The sequence below is a fragment of the Oryza brachyantha genome, chromosome 2 (genome assembly GCF_000231095.2).
Source record: "Oryza brachyantha chromosome 2, ObraRS2, whole genome shotgun sequence".
Classification (NCBI taxonomy): Eukaryota; Viridiplantae; Streptophyta; class Magnoliopsida; order Poales; family Poaceae; genus Oryza; species Oryza brachyantha.
Window position 1 is genome coordinate 25,851,535 of NC_023164.2, and position 24,430 is coordinate 25,875,964.

General features: G+C 38.2%; 2 protein-coding genes across 2 annotated transcripts; both read right to left on the reverse strand.

Moving 5' to 3' along the window:
* Positions 1 to 518: 518 nt before the first annotated feature.
* On the reverse strand, positions 519 to 4,835 carry LOC102700121 (two-component response regulator ORR23). The gene is made up of 6 exons (XM_006647987.3): positions 4,415 to 4,835; positions 3,892 to 4,044; positions 3,278 to 3,688; positions 3,086 to 3,162; positions 1,310 to 2,500; positions 519 to 1,100 (listed from the first exon to the last, which is right to left on the reverse strand). Exons 1-6 carry the CDS (start codon positions 4,551 to 4,553, stop codon positions 1,029 to 1,031), a joined length of 2,043 nt encoding a protein of 680 aa, XP_006648050.2. The 5' UTR covers positions 4,554 to 4,835; the 3' UTR covers positions 519 to 1,028.
* Positions 4,836 to 14,743: 9,908 nt separating this feature from the next.
* On the reverse strand, positions 14,744 to 18,786 carry LOC102700406 (alpha/beta hydrolase domain-containing protein 17B). The gene is made up of 5 exons (XM_006647988.3): positions 18,057 to 18,786; positions 16,779 to 16,815; positions 15,848 to 16,084; positions 15,708 to 15,755; positions 14,744 to 15,548 (listed from the first exon to the last, which is right to left on the reverse strand). Exons 1-5 carry the CDS (start codon positions 18,362 to 18,364, stop codon positions 15,285 to 15,287), a joined length of 894 nt encoding a protein of 297 aa, XP_006648051.1. The 5' UTR covers positions 18,365 to 18,786; the 3' UTR covers positions 14,744 to 15,284.
* Between the last annotated feature and the right edge of the window lie 5,644 nt (positions 18,787 to 24,430).

Sequence of the window (24,430 nt, forward strand, 5' to 3'; positions counted from 1 at the left end):
GGATTCCTCTCTGTGTACGAGGTCAGCACCGCCGCCAGCTTGCGACAGGCGCATCTCAAGGTTGGAGTCGACCCCTTCCGACCGCTGGAGCTTCCCGACGCCTCCATCTCCGTCCCAGCCTCAACCAGCCGCCGCCAAAATATCTGCTAGGGTTAGGGTTCTAACGTTTCTGTGTTGTGTGAGTCGGCTAGGGAGCTGAATGGTGTGCACCTCCTTTCCCCTCAGGCCGATTGGTATATACATACGATGGGGGCATTTTGGCCATTACAAAAATACAGTACACCCAGATCAACTACAAACGGCCGAGCGACGTATGCGGTGGCGTTTTGCAAGTTTCAAGCAATTTGTAATGGCATCCTTGCGATTTGTTGAATTGTAGTGGTATTTTTAATCCGATAAAATTGTAATGGTACATATCTAATTAACCCTTAAATTTAAGGTTAAAATTAAGCGGAAGCGAAAAGCCGGAGTGTTACATGAATCATTGAATCTTAAAGCAATCTTGGCCGTGCAAATTCGTTTGATGTGTGGGGGTGGGGAGGGAACTTGTCGGGTGATGTTGGATATAGATTAAATTGTAAATGTTCATGAAAATATATGAAATTTAGACACGTCTTCTTTAAGGCGAATTCAAACGTGAGCCCTAACCCGTAAATGGCGTAAATCATCCTGCCTCGGCCAGCAGATTCTTCCCCGATGCCGCCACTGCCGGCGACGCTCCATGCCATTTCGCCGGCGGCCGGCCGCGACCCAACCTAGAAGCAACCGCGCCGCGCTGCTTGGTGCCAAACCAAAGGATGAAGACGATGATGAAGAAGTTGACAAGGAACTCAGGTTACGAACAAGCCATCAAATCAACCTCTCTCTAGCTCGAGTTGGCAACCCATCTCGTCTTCCAGATTGCTACAATACATATACATATAGATACAGCTCTAGTCTATAGCAGCAGCACATAGATCACAGCAACTAACACTGCTAGCTACAACGGGGGGCATGTGTACAGATGCAGTGATGCAGACAAGAATCTGTCATATGCAAGCGCCGAGGGAATAGAAATCGCCGCATCCCAGGTCATCGCTGAAGGTAACATCATCCTTCTCCTGCATGGAAATCAAAGACTCTTGTAAGATGAAACAACTTCTTTTTCTCTATTTTTTTTGAGTGGATGAGATGACTATTGTTTGTGATGGGCCTATGATCAGCGAGAAGGCGACGATGAGTTCGCTGGTATGAGTTGTTTTTTGTTTTGTTAAAAATAATGTGGATTTCGTAGTAAAAGAAAAATGGGAAAAGAATAAAAGGTCCTTACCACTTTGACTATGGAATTGAGAAGACCATCGAAGCTGCAGCTGCTAGAGCTAAGTTCGCTTTGAAGTTTCGGAATGCTCAAATCGGATACATTCTTCGGCATCAACATATCTCCTGAGATGAATAAATCGGTCTTCATCTGTGGCATAACTGTTGAAGCATTTGAACTTGTTTGCCCAATCATTCTGGCACCAATATTGCTGCGGTTACTATTGCTATTGTTCCATCTCTGGCTCACAGAATGATGAGCTCCAATGTTGCTTGGCAATTGAGAGCTTGCCACAGAATTCCAATCAAAGATTAGATTGTCTGCACCCCTTTCATCCAATTTCTGTTTAAAATCGTTTCCGCCTCCAAAATTCAAGTACTTTTGTTCCATATCTGGAGGTAAAAGCATTGTGCCACCAAAAGAGCTAGCGCCTGCTTTTGTTTCTCTTGCTACCATAAGGTCATTTGAAGAACGAGCAGGTGCGCATGCTGAAGACGTACCACCCAATTTGGTTGGGCAACTATTGTTAAATGAACCATGAATTAGCAACCCACTGGCAGAAAATCCAGATAAAGGAACAGTACTCTGCTGGGATACATGAGAGTCAAGCAGACTAGATGAAACTCCAACAGGGCGTTCAAGATGTTCTGAATTTACAGAGGTAGTTCGAACTGACGGCTGGGTGCCAATTTTGGCTTGTGTGCACTCCACAAGTTCTTGAGGTAACAAAGGACTGACATTTTGGAGTGTGCTAGACATACCATTAGCTAGGACATTCCCAGAAAGGATGGTGGACAGATCATCGGTTTCTTCGTGGATCCACTTTTGCTGCATCTGGGTCTGCCCAAGAGATGTTGCCAAACCTTGGCCCAAGTTTCCATGCTGGCTTCCTGGTAAGCTAATGTTGTACTTATTTGCATCACTAATTGAATGGCTTAATGTATGGCTTCCATTCACAGTCTGAATTGACTTGGAAGCCGGCACCCCCTGAGTCCCAAGCGATGCTGGATTGTTTCTAGGACTGTTTAGCAATCCATGTGATGTAAAAGATGATAGAGCTGAAGAAGAGGTAAAAGCTTGATAACCCTGTAGTCCTTCAAATGCACCCATGTGCAGAAAGGGGTCTCTACCTCCCAAAGCAGCAACAATGCTAACTTGTTGTGACGCCACGGCACTTAGCCGTTTAAGATAGAGCCTGTACTTCTGCATGGTACAAAAAGCTAGTGATTAGATCATGGAAAAAAGCTGTAGCCTATCTGTATATATTTTGCTTTCAATTTGTACCAGCATGAATCACAGAATAGTATTTGGTTCAGCATATATGTGCTTGCTAATCTGCTAGAAAGTGTAGAGAAGTACTAAAAAACGTATGGCCTTTTCCTGGACTGTTAAAGGTTACCCATTTAATTGTTACAGTATCTGCTCTTCAAAGCACAGAGCCAAAAGTACTCAGGACTCAAGTTATAATAGGCCTTAATGTGTAATAGCTCTAGGTTGATAAGGATGTCACAGTGACTTTCTATCAGTCATATTTAATAATGTCAAACCGGTCAGCATACTATTCATTGGTATTGAAGAACTTCTGAATTCGGTTGATACTTCTTCAGGACCTTACTAAAGTTAAAAGATGGTCTATCTTAGCTATAGTTTCCTCTGTACAGTAAATACTACTCCAGTGGTGTGTTTAATTACAATAGCTGCTAGCTGTGGTACAGATTTGCTCTATTCAACTCGCATGATTGCTAGTACAGTGCTAATAAATGAAGGATAGTGAAGTGAGCTCCTTGCCTGTAGGTGACTTGCAACGTTTTCCCTTGTGAGTTTCTCAACATTCATGAGCTCAAGTATCCTTTTAGGCACAGCCTCTGTATAAACAGGAAAAATATTCTCTCAGAAAAAAGGAAAGGATTGAGTTGTGACATGAGTCACTATAAAAAAAGTTACAAATAGCAGAAACAGAGGCTGGTGTTGAGAACTTACTGTCAATTCCAAGCTGGTTGACAGCAGCAACGAATTTTCGGTGTAGTTCAACTGACCAAACAACCCTTGGTTTCTTTGGAGCCGAGGGATCGTCAATCTCTTGAGTATTGCCCTCACCCTCGTCCTCCTCTTCACTACAGTATTCCTTCCTCTTCTTGCTGGGCCTCCCACTTTGGTCAGGTGATACACATGAAACATGGCCATGCACATGGTCTGAATCCGCATTTGGTGGCTTGTTGCACTCTTCATAGATGTCGATATTACCACGGTCGCGATTACCGAATTTCCTCCTGATAACATGCTGCCAGATGTTCCTGAGCTCTTCAATTCGAACGGGTTTAAGGAGATAGTCACAGGCACCATGAGTTATCCCCTTCAATACAGTTTTGGTCTCTCCATTCACAGATAACACTGCAAGGGGATTCATTGGTTAACATAAACATTTTCCCCCTAACATCACAGAAAAGGATAGAAGTACAGTGCCCTGGATTTGCTGAATAAATTGATGCTCTGCAGATACAGGAACATCTTCACTTACAGTGCCTATAACTATCAAGAACAGTTGAATTGGCTTATTGGCTAGCAGTGAGATGGGATAAGATTTGAGGACTTACTGATGACAGGGAGGTCCATTTCAAGCCCCACAAGCTCAAGAAGCTTAAAGCCGTCCATGTCTGGCATATGGACATCACTGATAACTAGATCAAACATGTCCCTGTTTTCCCGCAGCATTTTCAGCGCGATGGCAGCCTGATTTGTTGTTGTCACTGAAAACAAAACAGAAATTACACTTTCAAGTGGGTAGCTGTTGAAGGCACAGGAAGCATCTGAGGCACAAGAATTAAATTCATCCTAAAGCCCAAGAAAATGCAGCATGCATTTCTATGATCAACAACGACGACATAAATCGAGATCATGTAAAACATTTACACATAGGCAACTCTGTAGCTACATGCAGCATAATATGATAAACACAAGAATCAATTTTGTGAATGGACATTAAAGCATTAGGCAAAATTCTAAAATAGAATTTTTATATATATCTAACAATAAGTCAATAATAACTACTTGTGAGATAGTAGCTGTTCCAAAACAATACCACAAGACTGAAGTGCAAAAAAAAGAAGTCGTCTTTACCATGATACTGGCAGCGCAGCAGCAGGGTCTCGAGCACCTTGAGGCACACCGGGTCGTCGTCGACGGCGAGGACCCGCATGCCGACGGGGAACTGGTCCCTCCTCCTCGCCACAACACCCTTCCTCTCCTCCGGCCTCATGGCAACCACCTCCAATCCAAAAAAACCCACAGCACAAAAGCCTACCAATCCAGCCCAAGAACCAGCAAGAAACCCCCAATCGGTGCAGTTCTTCCCCCACAGGAAGCAAGAACCACCAAAGCCACCTTTTACCAAGTTGCAGGAGGCCAGGAAGCAGCAGCAAGATGTGGACAGCAGGGGGGAGATGGCTTCAATCCAGGCCTCCCAATCTCCAGCAAGGAAAGCAAAGAAAAGCAGAGAAGGGAGCAGAGGAGCAAGCAAGCGAGCCCAAAGGTACAAACCAACCTACTGCTGCGGCTGCTGCTGCTGCCCAGCTAGAACAGGAAAAGAGAGAGGGAGGAAGCAGAATGGAAAGAAGCAGCAGCAGCTGGTGGATTTGGACAGGGAGAGAGTGGGGAGGAATGCATGGAGCTTCAGGACCAAACCCACCAGGCCACCACCACCACCATCACCACCACCACCCCATCATTATTGAGGCAAAGAGGTGGGAAAGCAAAAGGAGGGAGTTGGGGAAGAGGAGGAGCACAAAAGCGACGGGCAAGAAGAAAGCAGAGGAGAAGGACTCTCTCTGCACCCAAAAAAACAATTTTTTTAAGGAACAGAAAAGGCAGAGACACTACTGACTGTTCCAGATGGCCAAGCAAGCAAGCAACCCGATTAGCCAAAACCCAATCCACCTCTCACTCTCTCACTCTCATCTCAGCAGCCACCACTTCTACTCAGCAGCAGAGATTGCAACTTTGCAAGAACACAAAGAGGGGAGATTGCTCCTGCTTCAGAGGAGGAGCAAGAACATGAACATGAACATCTCAATGGAGGAGAAGAAGATGAGGGATGGAGGGAATGCGTGTGTGTGTGTCTGTGGAAGGGGCATGTGTCTGAATTTTATTAAGGGGTCAAAAATGGTGGAGGGCAATGGCTCCAACAGAAAGTGGGTCCCTTTCATCCACAAGCTCCCAGCTGATCGCTACAGGCGCCATCATCCTCTGTAGCGCACCCTAGAACAGATACGTCCTCTTGCATCTGTAAATTCTGTATCTCTGTATCAGTTGGAGGAAAAGTTAGTAAATTGCCAAGAACATGGTAGTAATTTGGTACTGCTAGTAGGTTTTTTTTTCTTTATGAGATCTTATTTAAGCCATGAAATTTTGTTTTTCTGTCCTGACCGAAAATTGGCATTTCACTATGAATTATGTACTTCAATTAAGCACGGCTATGGAAGCAGATTGTAGGCACACCAGCCGTACACACAATACATGGCAATAGCATGCCAAATTAGCCGGTCACGAATAAATATTATTCTTATAATACTAAATAATAAGTTAAATCGTCTAATAGTATATATTCCGTTCCTCAGAAAACATAAGCCATCAGAGCCATCATTGTCTTCTCCCGATTCAGTATTTATTTTTTAACTAAAAATCATACTAAAATATATATGTATTTTTTTGTCACGTATTACCATTAAATTCGTATTTGAAATGACTTTTATATAATATTACAGTTACATCTTTTCATTTCTGATTATGCTTATAAGTTAAAATTTAAATTTAAATTAAGAGTAGATTTTAGGTTATTTTCATCATAATTTATTTTTTAACATGAGCTTTTATATCGCTAAGAGCACGTAAATAAAAATTTTATTTTTAAATTATTTTTTATTTATAAATATGAAAACCGTCACCCCTTAACCTTTATAGTCAAAGAAAAAGTGTATAAACCTAACACAGCTTGTATTTTCAAACGCCGTCTTGCTCAGTTAACTTATCCCTTTTCGTTTTTCACGTGCAGCTTCCCGAACTGCTAAACGGTGTATTTTTTATAACAAAAATATAGAAAAGTTGTTTTAAAAAATTATATTATTAACTAATTATATATTAATTTATTACTACGTTTTCTATATCATGCATAAGTTAACTTATCCATACCTCACGCGGCCTTTGACTACTATGGTTGCTATACCCCTCTACTGCAGCTAGGGCCCAACTTACACTGACCCAGCAGCATAAAAGAGCAAACAGATCGATCTTCGGATCTACAAGTAGCAGTAACCCCATTAATTATACACCAAAGCTAGTAAAAAAACACTCATCTTCAATGCTCCTTTAATTGGTGTCATTTACTCAACGCTTTCAATAACCCTCCCTTCCATTAAAAGCCTAGCCTCTGATTAATTGGAGTCGCCACTCCTCTTCTTCTTTCCCGCGCGCGCGTGCGCACACACGGCGGGCCACACGGTGGGGCGCCCGCACGGGCGCGTAGTGGGGGCTCATCTGGCTCTCGCACGTACGGACGGCCGCGCGGGTGCGGGGAAATAGCACTGGCCTTTTTTTTTTCTTGCTTTTGGGCCGCTCAGGCTGAATTCCTTTATTAGTTTCTCTCCGGATTATTTCCTCAGATTATACACACATATTTTCTAAATTACTAAACTATATATTTTTTAAAAAATTATATATAGAAAATATTTTTATCTTATTTTTTATAAATTAGTCAACTTTATATTAACTGATTCAATTATCTATATCATTAAATAGTTATTAAAAAAATAGTTGATTTTTTTATCTTTCGCTCCCGCTCCCGAGTCCCGTCTCATCGATGGCGTTGCTGCTGCACCTCTTCCTCGTGTGGCCCCTGTGTGTCTGCAGCTGCAAGGCAAAAGAACTGAACAAGACAAAGGAGGAGATGCTGGCATTGCTTGCTGTGCTGGTGCTGCAGCTGCCATGGGGACGACCATCTTCACCGTCTTCTCATATAACCTTATTTTTGTTTTTTTTAACGTTTGAATATTTGTTTTATTTAAAAAATTTGTATAAAACCTAAAAAATTAGTCACGTATAAAGTACTATTTATATTTTATCCTCTAGTAATAATAAAAATATTAATCGCAAAAAAATTTCAAATAAGACAAATGGTTAAACGTTGAACACGGAAAAACGAAAAATAAGATTATTATGAAACAGAGGTAGTATTTGATTGGTCGCACGAAGGGGTGTTTGAGGTGGCTCAAATGGAAGAATGGAAGGGCTATCTGAATTTCCGATTGTCTAAATAGTTATTTAATGATATAAATGACTGAATTAATAATTTAATTGTGAAAATCTTGCTTTAGGAAGGTTGAATAAGAAAGTTTTATATAGAAAAATTTATGTGCAAAATACGTTAATATAAGATATTAAGATGGTGTATCGTGAAATTATATACGTAAACAACATAAGGTCAAATAAGAATTAATATGCACGTGGATTATTAATTATGCAAGTGATTAGCTAGATTACCTGTGTGGGTTTCCTGTCAGATGTCAGTCTGTTCATCTTTCTCGTGAAGTTCTTTCCGAGTGAAAAAAAGAACACTGGACATCGGTATAAAGTGATCAGCTAGTAGTAGAATTCAGAATTCACCGACTGCCACGTACGTACTCGATCCAACCTGCTACGTTGAAAACTTTTTTGCGTCGATGACTGTCGCTTGCTTGCATCATATGCATGCATGCATCAAAACTATATACATACACGTATATATATTGGCCCACATCAATTACGTCGGATAATGGACTACATATAATGGATTAATTGTGGCCACCTTAATTCGATTCCTTCATACGGTCTGTGCTGTCAAATCATTGTACGTGGATTATCCATTTTTACTCTATGTTTTTCAAAATCTTAAACGGCGCAATTCGTACAAAATATTTCTATACGGAAGCTTCTCATTCGATCTTGATAAAACAAGTTTTTTACATTTTTCTGATTAGTTTAGTTGTTTATACATTAAATAGCTATTAAAAATAAAAAAATCTAAAAATAAAAAATCTCTATCGCTTTCAAACGGGCCACGGTGTCATAATTAATTCCACCTCTTTTTCTGTAGGCTCGTTTAAATGCGAGTTTTGTGTGTATGTTTTACATTTTTAAGTACTTTTTTCACACTTATATAGTCCTTTTAAACAATATACTCTATCCATTCTAAAATATAATCATTTGTACGATTCAAATTTTATATCCAAATATTCAAATTTTATATCCCAGTATAAGGATTTCTAGACGATTCTCGCGATTTTCATCGTGCCAATGCTCCCAGAGTCAATCAGATTATTAGAAAGTGAATATAATCCATTTAGAATTCAAAAGTTAACTACTAAAGTGACTAAAATATAATATTTTGATAATATCTTAATGCAAAATAACTTATAAATGTTTATATTTTGGAATGGACGTGCTATATTTTATAATGAAGGAATAACTTTAAGAAAATGAGATGTCTACCCTGCATAATATAAAGCTTTATGTCATATTGGTGGCCAAACATTATGTCATCAACCACACTTATCTGCATGCACGCATTCACGCTTCAATTTTTTGCTTTCATGCATGGATCACATGTAGAATAGCAAAACATGATAGTACATTAGTTTAAAAAAAAGAAATATTTACATCCTTTTCGCAAAGCCACAGTGAGAAAAGTGTGAAAGAATATTCGTCCCATGATGTTATCAATTAATTAATTATAATAATTATTTGTGCAGAGATCCTCTAGAAGCTAGGCATATGCATGCATCTGCAGATCTGATCATGAAAATACAACATGTGCCGTGGTTAATTAGGCGGTTAATTAGTTGCTCATCATAACACTGTACAGTGTGTTTATGTAATCGGCAAATAAACGATAAACAATAGATCAACGATAGAAGACACGGGATTTAACGTAGAAAATCCTACTAAAGCAGGAGAGAAAATATCGTAGGCGTCAACCAGCAAATATCTTTAGTATATCGGGATGAAACTACTACACCAAGTGACGGCTTACAAGAAGTATATATCATGCTAAACTCTAGAATCCAAGTCTCCCGGCAACGGGTCTCTGATTCGCTCTGTCGAAATTGATATTTCTACGAGCACAAATAAATTTGGATCATAACTCAACACAGCGTGTGCCGTGGAAAACTTACATGAGACGGCAGGAATATCTGCTGCACTGACGATGGGTTTTGATTAGCTAGGTGTCTTAATTAGCTTCATCACTTGAGTGCAAATCTTAATTAATTAGTTAATTAGCTAGCTAGGTTGATGATTCAATGGCACTACACGTACTAGTCTTTGATTACGTTGCATTTGTTTAATTTGTTTGTGAATTGTGTGTGTGGACGTCATACGCGAACACGATTCGAACCATTATTCCTGCGCGTGTACGTACGGACGTACCTAGTTGGGGTTGCTTTATTTTCATGATCTTAATTATTTCTTTCGTTCAGAAGCTCTATTTTAATTAATAGACGCATGCACGTCACTACCTAGCTTGGTGTATATATATGGCGCCTTTGCTCCGTGCTAAACTTCTATATTCTCTCCGTTTTTTTAAATATAGGAGATATGATTTAAATTTTAAACATAAAGTTTGACAATGGTTTTATTCATTTTTATTTAAAAACATCGTCCTTAATTTTGTTATGATTTATATTTCACCATATTCTATAATCTGTAATCATAAAATGTTTTTCTTTTATTATCTGTAATCATAAGATAAATAGTAAATATTATATCTAAAAGTTCAGATGTCATAGAGATCAGCACCACCTTCCTTCTATAAGCAATTCTGCGTGTATTTCAAAATAGAGCTAGATATCCTTTATTCTGATACATAGTGGAAAATGTGCAGAGTTATTTAGATTTTGGAAGGCACCAGGCAGCAGATATTAAAGGGAAATAATTTTAGGCAAATTAAGTTATTATTTTCACATGCAATGCTTTGTATATGTGTGTTTTTTTTAGTCGTGTAAAGCATAGGCATTCAGTCGCACACTTTAATGACAAGAATAATACTTAATTACTTCATCTTGTTGGTGCATGTATATATGCTGCTTTAAGCATTTAAAAGACAACTTCTTCATTCTCACTTGATATTAAAATATGTGGAATAGACTATTTCTTGATTAAGAGATAACTTTTATCTCTTTTCTATTAAAAAAAGATTTATAGCATATCTTATAGATAGCTTATAGATATCCATTGGAGATGGCCTATGCGAGATGATTGTTTTAGTTACAACTTATTATAAATTCACTCCATTTGTAGCTAGCTATCTAGATTTGGCCTATATGTAGGATATAAGCTAGCGCTTGCATAAATTTGGAGCTTTGGGCCGGGATCATATCTATATAGAGATCGATCATCGCTAATATATAGGCACTCGCTGTCGTCACAGATCACATAGTCCTAACATGAGATCCTGAGAGATTATATCACACTGATCATGCCCAAGTTGCAGAATCAATTAATTAACGGCCCTGGCGTCTGAAGAAAGGAACAGCTAGCGGTGGTAACATAAATCACCATTCCGCTTTATATGTCAAATTTAAATTTTGATTTTAGAGTTTTTTCTACTGAAGTTTATTTTTCAGCATTAGTTTTTAGATCGTTAAGAATATATATATATATATATATATATATATATATAAATTTTATTCATAAATTATTTTTCGTTTGAGAAGATATTGTTTGGCTTTTCTCCATAAAAAAGTAAAACAATCACCCAAAAATAAAATCAAGGGTGCATATATGTGCCTGTCATTTCATTTTCATGCTAAAATATTACTATCTTCGTCTAAAAATATAAGTATTTCTATTTTTTAATTTTAGGTAATAGGTTAAGGCGAAGAAGAAAAGATTATGATCCTCTTTAATAAATGATGAATGGATGAATATGAAAAGGTAGGTTGGATAAAAATAAAAAGAAATTTTAAATGTGAAATACTTGATAATATAAATACTCCAGTGAATATATTAGAAATATTTATATTTTGGTACTAGATTCAATATCCTAAAAATGATCCAATTTTAAAATGGAGTAGAACACTGCTAGGTGCTAGCACAGAACTGACCGATTCATTGAATGCATGCCCCCAGCAAGCATTATTAGGTTTGAATGTTTGACAGCCAGATTAAATAAACATCAATACAGATACAATAAATTTCATCGAACTATATAGCAAAGTACTCTCTGGAATGAAGATTATTGGTGATACCGGGTACACAAAAGTACATGCAAAATAGCACATGCAGTACTTAAATCCAAGATGAAATGCAGATATATCTGTGCAGAGCCAGTGGTTTATACTGCATATTATACTGTGCGAGGCAAGGCAAGGCAAGGCAATAACATGGAGATCTGCAGAGCAGAGATCGAATCGATCGTCGATCGAAGAACGTCGCACGGCCCCCAACAAATTAATATGTAGATCGTCAGAGAGATCGATAGATCGATCGAGCTGGAGATTGATATGCAGTAGTACATTGCATTGATCGTTCCGCGATGATATGCTCTTCCCGTTTCAAACATATAAGTATTTCTGAAACTTAAATTTTATATCATAATATAAGAATTTCTATATTAATTTTCATGATTCTCATCGCATTGATTCTCCTACCACTAAAAAGCATGGAAAGAAGAAACTAAACAATTAAAAAAAATCCAAAATCTGGTCGCTAAAATCTTAACCTAACCATAATGTTTACTAAATAAATCAAAAATATTTATATTTTAAAGTAGAGAGATGGATTACATGTTTCTGCGTACGGAAGAGCACAGTAGTCTGAATTAATCGAGGAGGACGTACGCATGAGGTAGCATATATGCACCCTAGTACAGAGACATGTGTAGGCATGACCACCGGATGGATGGCAGATTTAATTAGCTGCAGCCTGCAGAGAAGATGTAATTACTCATGGTGAGTATATACGCGCATGTTTGTGTTACATGTATGTATATATGGCATGGGTGGGCATGGGTCCGGATCACCTGCTATTGCGCAGCAATGGTGAGATAACACAGTAAAATATGAGAGGAAAAACAGCATCATGCTGTAGATGACATGATACATGGTACTGTAGCAAATTTACTATGCACAAAATATAATAAATTTACTATATCAAATTACTGTAGCAAATAAATTTGTGTCCGTCCATCTAGAAACGAACGACTGAGATCATATCAATGTCACTGCACTATTCATTTGGTGCCAATAGCATAGCAATGGCACGTGATCCAATTCCGTGGGCATGGCTACAGCGCCGACGGGGACGGACGTGCTTTGATCAGGCGCATGGCCATACCGAAAGACGAGACCGAATACACGACTGCTCTCAGACTTTTTAAATTTATTTAGATTTATCTAAATATGTGTTTAGATTCATCCCTACAAATGAGACGTATTCTTGGTTTTCTCACAATGGTTGATAAAGGAAATGAATGAAATCTAGATGAATTTTGTAAAAGACTTAAAGTTTATTTTGAATTTTTTTAATTGGATATAGAACATGATAATAAATAGCGTTTATAGCGGCCACAGCCCTCACTATAGCGGTAGCGACATCCTAATACTACCACTACTTGGTAGTGGTTCGAACTTAGTGGCGGCAGCTATTTAACATAGCGGGCCACTGTACCAATCTCTTACCTTTTTCATTCTAAAATAAGTTCATTATTCAGTTTTATGATTCTTCGTCTTATTTAATTTTTTTTATAATTAATATATTTTTTTAATTCATTACATGATAAAACATGAATATCATTTTACGGGTGGCTAATTTTTTTTACGGGTGGTCAAACGTTGGAGACAGAAATCAAAAAATGAAATTATTTTGAGTTGGAGGTAGTATTTGATTTTGTAAGTGCTATAGCATGATAATGAGGTTTGTGCTTTATATGACAATAGCAAATGACGAGTTTTCTGTCTAGATTTATATTGATGCTAATAAATTTAACATATATATCAACAATATTTTAATCAATAGATAAATTTAGTTATAACTAAAACGAAACGTCTTACGCTTCATTGAGCACTTAAAAAACCAGACGGTTTATGTTTTGGAGCCGGCCCAAAACGTTCGGTCCTCATTTTCATCGGTATATGGTAAAACCTAAGTCCCAACGAGTGACGACTAATATATAATTTCCTGTCCTATAAATAATTAGTCTAGTATTGAATATAGCATATCCAGTCTATATTATACTCTCTCTGTTAAAAAAAGCCAATTCTTTGGTATATGTGTTCAGCGTTTGAATATCCGTCTTATTCAAAAGTTTTCAAGAAATTTTAAAAAAATTAGTCACACTTAAAGTACTATTCATAATTTATCATCTAATAAAAACAAAAATATTAATTATAATTTTTTTTAAATAAGACGAAGAATCAAATATTATAGATAAAATGTGAAAGATTGATTTATTTTGAGACGGAGAGGGTAAATATGTGTCTCTGGTCAGATTTATTACGGTGGAATGTGTCATGTTCAAGGACGGAGGAAGCATGCACCATAACCAAGTTGCAGTCGACCTTTTCAAAAAAAAAAAGTTACAGTCAAGCTAATATGGGATAGACGTTACGCACTTGCTCCGTCCAGAGAAAACGAATTAAAACACACAATTCGTTTCTTCTGCGAGCGAGGAAATAAAACGTTACGCGGTCGAGCTCCAGGAAGGAAAAGGGCCACCAGTTGGAGCTCGGTTTCGCCAGACTACGATGGGCCTCGGCCTGCTCAGCTCTCACCCGATCCGGCCCAACTCGTCGTTGCGCGTTTGTGGGTTTCGCGTCCCAGACCATATTGGTTTCTACTCCCAGGCTACACACTCGGTCTAGCGTGCCAACCCTAGCCAGGAAAACGTTTTTAAACCTGGAGAGTTATTTACGTATAATCTAAATAGTTATAATTTTTTTCGTAATATAGATTAATATGTCGTATATTACTCCACAAACTACATATTTAAATTTGACATCTACAAATATAAAAAATATATCATTTTGGATATATGCTTACTAGTAATAGTTTAATTTAATTTGTTATTTTTGTAACTTATAGAAATCAAATTTAAACATGCGTGTTTCTAAAATATTATACCACATATTAATGTCTCCCCAAAAAATACTTAAATTTTTTATAACTATTAATTTAAAACTATTTGAATGACATGTAGACAATAAGAATCGAGATGATACTCTGGCCTAGGGCCGTTTCGTTTCCCCGTATCATCTTAAATTCTCTCATTTTTCGCGCACAGGTGTATTTTTTAAAAAAATTTTCTATAAAAAAGTTTTAAAAATTAAGATTAATCTAATTTTCTATTTTTGTCTAAATAATAATTAATTAATCATATACTAATCTATTACCGTATTTTTCTCACCGGTTAACAATCCAGCCTCTGCCCAGAGTTTAAAGTCCATTTATCCTAGCTAGCATACTGCTTTGCATTTCAATGACAATCTACATGTCGCGGAAACAATGTCGCTGAGTGGCAACACGCATTGCGTTTCTGCAATCAATTGGAATTAATCGATTCCCCTTCTTTTGCATTTGCACATCTGCAGCTAATATTACAAACTGAAGAGGGAAAAAAAACCAGAGAACCCAAGGGGGCTCGTAAACTGAACTACAGAACAGGCTACGCTTCCACTATGCTCCTCCTCTCGATTCAGCTCACGTCTACACTTTCTCATCGCATCTCGATCCAGCTACCCACAAGTATACATGCGTCTCCAATCTGAAGATCTCATACTGACACTTTTCTTGGTGCAGCATCACAATTCGGAACGAACACTCCTTCCTTTCTTCCTTTCTTCTTTCCTTCAGCAGTTCAGCTTGGCTGTCTCCTCGTCAGTGTGTTCGTCTGCTATACGGATCATGGAGCAACAGCTACAGCATGGTTAGTTTTTGACAGCTAAAACAATGGAAGCTCCTCCACTCATTTCTTGCCGAATCTCAAGCACTTGTTGTGTTTTACTTCGGTCATGCTCGACGACGGCAGCATCTGGGGCGCCTTGGCCGCCTTCTCCTTGGCCAGCTTCTCCATCGCGTTGATGAACTTCCTCAGATGCCTGATGTATTCAGGGTACGTCTCCAGGTTGCAGTGGCCACCTCCTTTCACCCATAGAGGCTCATACTTCTCCTTCGCTAGCTCCCACAGCCGCTTGCCATGAGAGAAGTCGACGATGTCGTCTGCCGTGCCCTGCCATTTTTCAGTCAGCAGGTAAGTTTTGTTGAACAGTAATTGACTAGACATGGGGTATGTACTGAAAAGTAAAATTTAAAGATGACTTCAGACTTGAATATCAATGAAATGTTAAGACGACTTTTAATCAGGAATGCAGAGGTAGAAGCTACTCACATGAATAACCAGCACTGGACAGTCAACCAGCTTTATTTTGTCGATGTTCTGCAAACATATTAGCAGTAAATAGATTAGGGTGGTAAATGACAACCATTTTGGAAGCAAACTGAAATCATGATCCAGAGTTCCAGACATACCTTGAAGATATCAAACCAAAGTGTCACTTTCACTGGATAGAGAACACGAATGCCTGAAAGTATAGCACTGTGAAGGACAACCCCTCTTAATTTTTCCAAACGTGAGGCCAAATGCAATGTCGGTCCGCTTCCAACTGATTGCCCATACAAGATTAGATCCTCTGGTTCAATCCCATACATCTTCGTTAAACAGTCATAAACAGCCTCTATGTCACAGTATGTGTTGTACTCTGATGGCTTTTGGAGCAGAAAACATGATAAGCAGAGGAACAAAATTAGGTATCTCTTCCACAAGGTGATGGATGTGAAGTAAAACATTTTACTGTTGTGCAATCTGTTCATTAGACAGTATTTATCAATTTGACAAACCTATGCACCACATAAGGGAATACTTTATGAGCTACTTGGCTCAGTGAGTTCTTCGAGTAGGGATCGATCGAAAATCGATCACCTAGAAGTTAGGGCTGATGGTCCCTTGGTATAACAACTTTGACAAAAGGATGACTAGCATAACAAAGTTGCCATCATGGTCGAGAATAGCAGAAAGCATGTGTGGCTTTTTTTCCCGATATTTGTAATGAATGTAAAATTGGAAAAGGTTAACCGGCCATTTGCCAAAGTCCTATTGCAGATGAGGCCAAGAAAGACAGTGGCTAATAATAGCTGCTTTGAGAAAAGGTGCCCATACACCTATAGAAGAACAGGATGTTGATTATGGAAAAAGCATAGGGAAACAATCCAATACAAAGATTGTCGTAGGAGTCATTGATGAAAATACAGCACAAACATACAGGAGACACCATGATTGCAAAAAAGAAAGTTTAGGTGGGTACACGACCTGACAATCTGTTCACGTAAGTCAAGTTAACTTCAATTTGAGCTGAGAATCAAGTTTGAGATCCTATAATCACTAAGGAATTCAGAATCTTACTTTGCCTGTAGACGCCCCATATCCTGAATAATCATAGCTGCAAAACGAAACCAAGTAAAAAGTTCAGTCACATGTAACACCCAATATGATGGTCACATTCATCAAAGGAAAATTTTCAGGATATTAATTCAACACAATTGTCCATGTTTTATATATTTATTGATGGAAAATAAATTTCAAACACCAACAGGATCAGATATCAACTTTTACAGTAGTGGAAATTCTAACATTTGAAATCTAACATGACTTGTCCGAAAAAAATTGTAGCAAAATTATCCATGATGCACTCTTATTCCATCTACACAGCAAGATAGTATGCAAATTGCTGGTCCACAATCCAAACGCCACATGCAAACAAAACAGCTATTACAAGAATATAATCAGATCCCATGTGCTATTTTCTTATATAAATGACACACTTTAATCCCTGTATATTTTAGAAAACCAAAACAAATAATATCGCGGAAAAAAGTGCCCCATCTTCCCAATCTACAGACATGCTGCAATTTAAAAATTACAGACACGGGCGTTAATCTACAGACATGCTGCATCCGAACAAAAATACAGAATCTTCTCAAGATTAACATCGTTGTATGTCACCCCCAAGAACTAAATGCCCAAATCAAAAGTAAGAACCGATCTGTTTTTAACTATTCCATAATTGTGATCAGGTCATCAGGATATCGAAGAAATTTTAATCCAAACATAAAAGTACACAAGTACGAGAGTCAAAGCATTAGTCAGGAAAAGAGTGAATAAACACAAAAGAGCATGGGTTCATAATTTTCAATGAATTAGGTTAATTCCTAACTATGCAGCTCACAATAATCAGGCACAAATTCAATCCTTTACAAGAAGACTTGCCAATTCTTACTCAAAGAACAATGGAGAAAGGCAGATCTTTCCCAGGTCAGTTAACAATTGCCAACGCCCATAACACTATTGTTTAATGCCTCGCTAAGAAACAAAAAAAGATATTTCAAATTAAAGCAAACTCTGACCGGATATGAACCTTACGACGAACACAACGAACTGCCCGCCAAATCCACCAGCAAGGAACTTGCAGAATAAATATTTTATACAAAATTTTGATCCTAAAGCATAACACTAAATGATTAACCAACTAAGCAGGCAAGAACGCCGCGGTAGAATCAAACGCAAACGCAAATGCAAATGCAAATGCAGCAGGAGGAGAAGTTGAAGAAAATGTGAGCGAGAAATTGGCGGTGTGCGAGTGCGAGCAATGGAGGAAAAGGATGGGAGGGGTGACCGACCGACCTCATGATGTTGACGCGGAGGTGGGCGCGGAGCTCGAGGAAGAGGCCGAGCATCTGGCCGAGGTCGGCGGCGTTGCCGTGGGAGTAGAGCAGCGTGAGGCGCGCGGAGGGGTGGCGCCAGAAGGCGGCGACGACGCGGGTGCCGCCCTTGGTGGGCAGCGCGTGCACCTCCACGCCGGCGTCGGCCGACACCCCGGTCATCCGCATCCCCCCTCCGCCACCCTCCTCCTCCGCCACCAGCTCGTACGTCGCCGGCTCCGGCGGGAAGAACGCCAGCCTCGCCGCCACCGACGACGTCACGTTCCCCATAGCTTACCTACCTCCCTCCCTACTCCCCCCACGCCTATCCTCTCGATCCCCACCCCCCCACAACGTGAGGCCGCCGCTTCTTGCAGGCGCCTCCTCCTCCACCACCTCCTCCTTTTCTTCCCTGCTAAAGAGGAGGCGCGACACGGTGGTGGTGGTGGTGGTGTGCACCTCGCTTTTCTTTTTTCGGGCTCCTAACCCCGCAAGCTTTTCTCCTCTCTCGATTCGGGTGGCAGTTGCAGTCGTGTTGGTTGCGCTGCGGTGCGGTGCGCCGGCGTGCGCTCGTCGGGGGAGAGCGGTGGACGGCGACGGCGACGGCGGCGGCGGCGGCGACGAGAGGTTGAGGAGTATTACGTGCGCGCGTAGGTGTAGTCCACCACTTGCATTGTGGTTGGGTGGATGCGATGCGAGTGATTGCGCGTCAAAATGCAGGTGGGAACGAACGAACGTGAGATCATGCAGATGAGAGAGCAACGTTAAAGCAACTCATAATTCTTTTTCATATGGACCTGCTTAATTTCTGCCCAAATCCAATGGGTTTATCCATTAATTAAGTGATATATTAGCATTAAAAAGAATATTTATATGAAATCATGAAACTAAGCATTGAGACTGTCCCGTAAAATTTTCCCACCTCGAATTAGCCCCGAAGAAAATGTGAGAATATTTCAGCAATAGTTACCACGGTATACCATACCAATTATCATAATCAGTTTTTGTTTAAAATTCTTTCTATTTCATCCTCCACGTACCCTCTCATTATCATCCATTTCTCATTAATAAATAATATTATAGTATTTTCTTCTTAACTTTAATCTCTACTAAACAACATGCAACTATTTGTACAGATGTGGTATAAATTTAGTATCAAAATAAAACGCGGTAAATTTCTGCCTTATATGCATTACACCTACTACCTATATCTTAAAATAGAAATAAATAAAACTTGTACCGAATTATATAGCACTCAATTTGGTCAAATTATTTGTTTTTAGGATAATATTTGGTCAAACTTACGAAATTTCGACCATCCATATTAAATGCTTAGTTTAAATATAAAATAAATGATACGCATAGATTCTCTTTTAAAATACTAGTATCATAATATCATAAATTTATTATATAAAATTTATTTACCAAAAATTATTTATCAGAATGTTAGCAGTTTGACGAAATCTTATTCTAAACAACAAATATTTTTAACGAGCCGCCGTATCCCACTGCTCAGGTCTTTATAGTAATATGATATGGCTAATACATTACTAGATTGTTCTATTATAAAAGGGTGGAGTTATGTAAATTTTGTGCATTCCAAATCATGGTCGAAAGAATTACTACTGGAACATCTGAACAGTACGATGGTTGGCACGGATCAGATACGTTACATGAGCACTAATCAACAGTAGAGAGATTAGTACTACTGGTACAACAAACGAAGTGATGTTTCAGTTAGGCATAAATGCGTGGAAGAGCCAAAGAGGGCAAGCAGTTTGGGCGGTCAAGATTCGGTCAAAAGCAAGCATACATGCAGCAGAGCAAAGAAAGGATGGAGAACTCGCTGCGGTCACTGACCATCAGGCGGTCGCTGCTTGAGCGAGACTGCGAGTGAGTGACTGAGGAACTGTTGCTCTGGCCCCACTTTGGCAGCTGTCTGCCTCTGCCAGTCCTCTCACTGATGCATTTCTGCCTGTGAACCCGTACGAAAATGTGCTTCCTCGGTTGTAAAATAAAAAAAAGGGGTTTTAAAAAATTGCTATTGGATTTTTCTAAATTACAACAATGCCACTATAGTTCTGGTGGCATTATTGTTATTGTAGTTTTTAGTGACAGTTTGCCATAATACTATAAATCAGTGGTAAATTTGTAAATGTCACAAAATATTTTTTTTTTGCTTATTTTAGTGTATAGTAAAATAAGTTCATTTTTATTAATATCATATTAGAGTTCGTGAAGGCAATAAATACATTGAGATAGATAAAGTAGAGAATGATTATGTTAAGTGGTTGTTTGGATTCAGGGACTTTTTTTAGTCCTTTATCACATCGGATGTTTGGACATTAATTATGAGTATTAAATATAGACTGATAACAAAACTAATTACATAAATAAAATGTATTTCATTAGATAAATTTTTTAAGCCTAATTAATCCACAATTAGCAAATGTTTACTGTAGCATCACATTCGCTAATCATAGACTAATTAGGCTCAATAGATTCGTCTCGTAAAATAGTCTAGAGTATGAGATGAGTTTTATTAATAGTATATATTTAATACTTTTAATTAGTGTCTAAACGTTCGATGTGACAGGGACTAAAAAATCTGAGAGGATCCGAACAGGCCCTAAGATTTGATAAAGCGAAGAGTATTTTAGTTCTTTTGTTTTTTATTGATATGTGTGTGGTGAATGAAAAATAAAGTTAATTTAGAACGGAAGGAATAAATAACTAATAAAGTATGATAAATCATGTCTAGATTCGTACTATAAGAAACGATCAAATCTTACCTTAGAGGGGTAATAAATAATCATCTGCCGTTGCATTGCCATTTGATGGGGCGAAAACAAGACTGCATGTCTGCATGTTTATGTTTATATGACTAAATTTAATTTTTTTTTAATCTTAAACTTGGAACTAATTTTAAAATTTTTTATTATTTTTTAATATTTACTTTTAGATCAGTAGGAACACATATAAAAGTTTTTATTTACAAACTGTTTTTCTTTGTAAATATGATGGTTTTGTCTTTTTCAAGGAAAAAAAGGCAACCTATGATCACCTACGAATGTCTACGGAAACGAAGATGTGAGAAACAAATTCTATATATTACGACAAACGAAAATTGTAAAAAAAATGATGTTACCTCCGTAAGTGCATCGGAATGTTTTAAATTTGGATAAGAGAGGTAAGAATAATATTTTTATGAAGACCATACTCAGATAGTCGGAAATTTTCGTGACCGTTTTCACGAACCATATCTTTGTTCGAGAGAAACTACAATTACAACGATATTTGTGTGTTGATCTTCTTCACCACCATCACTCCTGCACAACATACAAAACAGAAAATAAATATAGAGCCTCTCTAACTCTCTTACAACTTTTCCGAAGCTTTACACAGAACTATCCTCTCAGTTAAAAAAAATTATAGTGATAAATCTTACCATCCAGTTATTTCGATTTTTTTTTAGAAGCGTGTGTTTATAAGATACGAAGAGTGTACGATGTTATCCTGTCCCGAAGTAGGATCATATACCCTTAAAGTCACATTATTTTATCACTAATGTGTGGATCCGACTAAACCTATACGGACATGTTCAGTGATAAATGTAGTACTAGTTTTAAAGTCAGATTATATTAACCCGTCGCTATGTGAATTGTCATCAAGACTGTTAGAGCAGGTATAATAGTAAACTATAGCTTATAGCTCAGTTATAAACATATTTTAAAGAGATAAGAGAGGAAAGAGAAGAGTAGTAAAGTACTACCTTCGTTCCATAATAACTTTATTTTTTGTTTTTTCATGTCCAATGTTTAACCATTCGTCTTATTTGAATGTGGCTATTGTATGGATTTTAGTCAGCTGAAGCACGAACTTCAAGACACAATGTGCGTATGACAGGTGAGACATATTAGTATATGTTTTGTAGGTAGCTATACATAATTATACATAATTAGCTCACTGAATTTTAATCATATGCTGCACACTCATCCTCCCATACTACGGACAGAACATTCTCGTCGCGCGTCTTTTGAAGCCTCGGCAGCGGAATGATTGGATGGAAAAGAAAGAAAGAAAGAAAACATGCGTGGCCAGAGCAGCCATCGCCTTTTTTTTTTAACTTCGCCATCGCCTGTTTCGCCCACAGAAAAGAAGAAAAGAGAGTATAGTGGGAATTGCGTTGCATTCCGTTGCATAATACAACAAATGAAACAGCTGTGGGTCCAATCCAAACGCATTCGCTTCGTCGCTATGCATCCATCCATGCAACCGCACTGCAGTGCTGCTCCTACGGTCATAGCGACCACGTTTCAACTGCTATCAGTCACGATCAACGCTTCCGCTCCTCTTGATGAATACTGGAATAGCCTTGTTCTATTTTAGTAGTACAAGAATATCCTTTTTACTTTTTCAGGAAAAATAAAAAGATGTAAGAACTCTCTTGGAACGGATGGTATTTGGACAAATTTTGTGAAAATGGTAGTAACCTGCATGTAAATCCGGTACAATTTAGAAAACACACGAATAGTCATTTGAAGATCACAGGTCATACTAACTTTTCTGTAAAATCTTCGTGCACTGAGCTATTCCTTAGAACTTTCATTTTTAAAAGCTCCAGTCGATTGTTCCAAATAGACATATAGTAGGAATCAATGGTCATGTCAGGTTTCAGATCCAAAGAGAGATGCCAAGCAATCACCGAATGTGAGTACTCAACTTGCCCGACCCGCAGAAGTAGTGAGAGGAAAAAATCTTGAGGAATTAAGTCCAACCAAATGTCTTTATAAATCCTTCGTTTTAAAGGGGGCCTTATGCATTCCACATGAGCTACATTCTTCTACTTATATGTCCCTCACTACAATTAATACATATACGAAGAGAAACATAGTTAATTAATAAAAATAAATAATATAATAGGAAAAATTGCAAGACTGTCATTATAATTTTATTAAATTAAAGATGTCTCATCATGTCTCATGTGTCATTGACTCATATGTGTTCCACATGCCAGTGAGATATCAATAATATATCTTTGAATTTATAAAATTATAATCATAGTAAATTTGTTATAATAAAAATATCAAAATACAAGAGTATATGTTAAAGTTAAACCAGCTGGTCCAAATCTCTCTCTTGTCCTTGACCAGATTACAGTGAATTGCCTTTTGTCAACAGTGACGTTTGCTGGATCTGATCATGAATGCTTCCTACTGTTGATAAATATATGGGAATTGGGCAATGTGGTCAAGCAAAGAGGACCATCCAGTTCATCATTCTCTTTTGCATTTCCTTTATCATGTGGGACCCACACCCCAAGCTCACCTGGGGCCCACATGCAGCAGCTCTTCCTTTCATGAGGAGGGTTGCTGCGGTCAAAGGGTGAGAGGGGGACGGTCAACGGGAGGTGTGCCATTACCTGGTTGCATGTGGGCACCATGATAATTACTGCAGCACTTAAGAAATTAATTACCCATGCACACATGCAGCTAAGCTTGTAGCCTCGAAACCTTTTGGAGTGAAACTGTAACCACAAATCCATTCGGAACGTGATCAGCACATGCAATGAGTGTCTATAAATTAAAAAAGGAGCACGGCTCGGGAAAGGCAGTGCTTGCATCATTGTATCAAGAGAATGCAATGGGCAAATACAAAGCGTACAGAATCATTAAAAGTAAGTCGCATGAAAAAAGATCTAGACATACGAAATTGGTTGTTCCTAACTAAATTTAGTTGATAATTCGGTTCTTTGAAATGAAGAGAAAGACTAACGGTAGATTAATTATTATAGGATTGGATTATACTCCCTTCGTCCCTAAATGTTTGACGATGTTGACTACATGTTTGACTATTCGTCTTATTTAAAAAATTTACATAATTATTAAATTTTTTTATCATTTTATTTATTGTTAAACATATACTTTTATGCATATATATATATATAGCTTTACATATTTAAAAAAAATTTAAATAAAACAAATAGTCAAACGTGTGTAAAAAAGTTAACAGCGATAAATATTTAAGAACGGAGTTAGTAGATGCTAAGGGGATCCTCTCCGTGACTTCACGCTTCCTCTCGCTTATAACCTTTTGATACGCCTAGCTCCTCGTCGGGGTGTCCGCCCTCCTATCATCTCCGGTAAAACTAGTCTAGTGATTTTGAAGATAAATTTGGACATTGTTTATCTAGTGATTTTCCTTTTTTTTACGAAGGGAGTACACCTTGTTTATCAAGTGATGGACGGGGTAGAAACCTACGCATGTTTATCAAGTGATATCGTACTTTTAAAAACATACTCGTACTTGTCCGTAGCACGAAGAAAAGTATGCCATGTTTATAAGTGATGGACGGAT

Coding starts and splice junctions, on each gene's coding strand:
- LOC102700121 (XM_006647987.3), bottom strand. CDS start 4,553: ATGAGGCCGGAGGAGAGGAAGGGTGTTGTGGCGAGGAGGAGGGACCAG. Junction 2,501..3,085: donor ACGTTGCAAGTCACCTACAG/GCAAGGAGCTCA, acceptor TGTACCATGCAG/AAGTACAGGCTCTATCTTAA. Junction 1,101..1,309: donor TCAATTCCATAGTCAAAGTG/GTAAGGACCTTT, acceptor ATTTCCATGCAG/GAGAAGGATGATGTTACCTT.
- LOC102700406 (XM_006647988.3), bottom strand. CDS start 18,364: ATGGGGAACGTGACGTCGTCGGTGGCGGCGAGGCTGGCGTTCTTCCCG. Junction 16,816..18,056: donor CTCCGCGTCAACATCATGAG/GTCGGTCGGTCA, acceptor TTCGTTTTGCAG/CTATGATTATTCAGGATATG. Junction 15,756..15,847: donor TTTGGTTTGATATCTTCAAG/GTATGTCTGGAA, acceptor ATATGTTTGCAG/AACATCGACAAAATAAAGCT.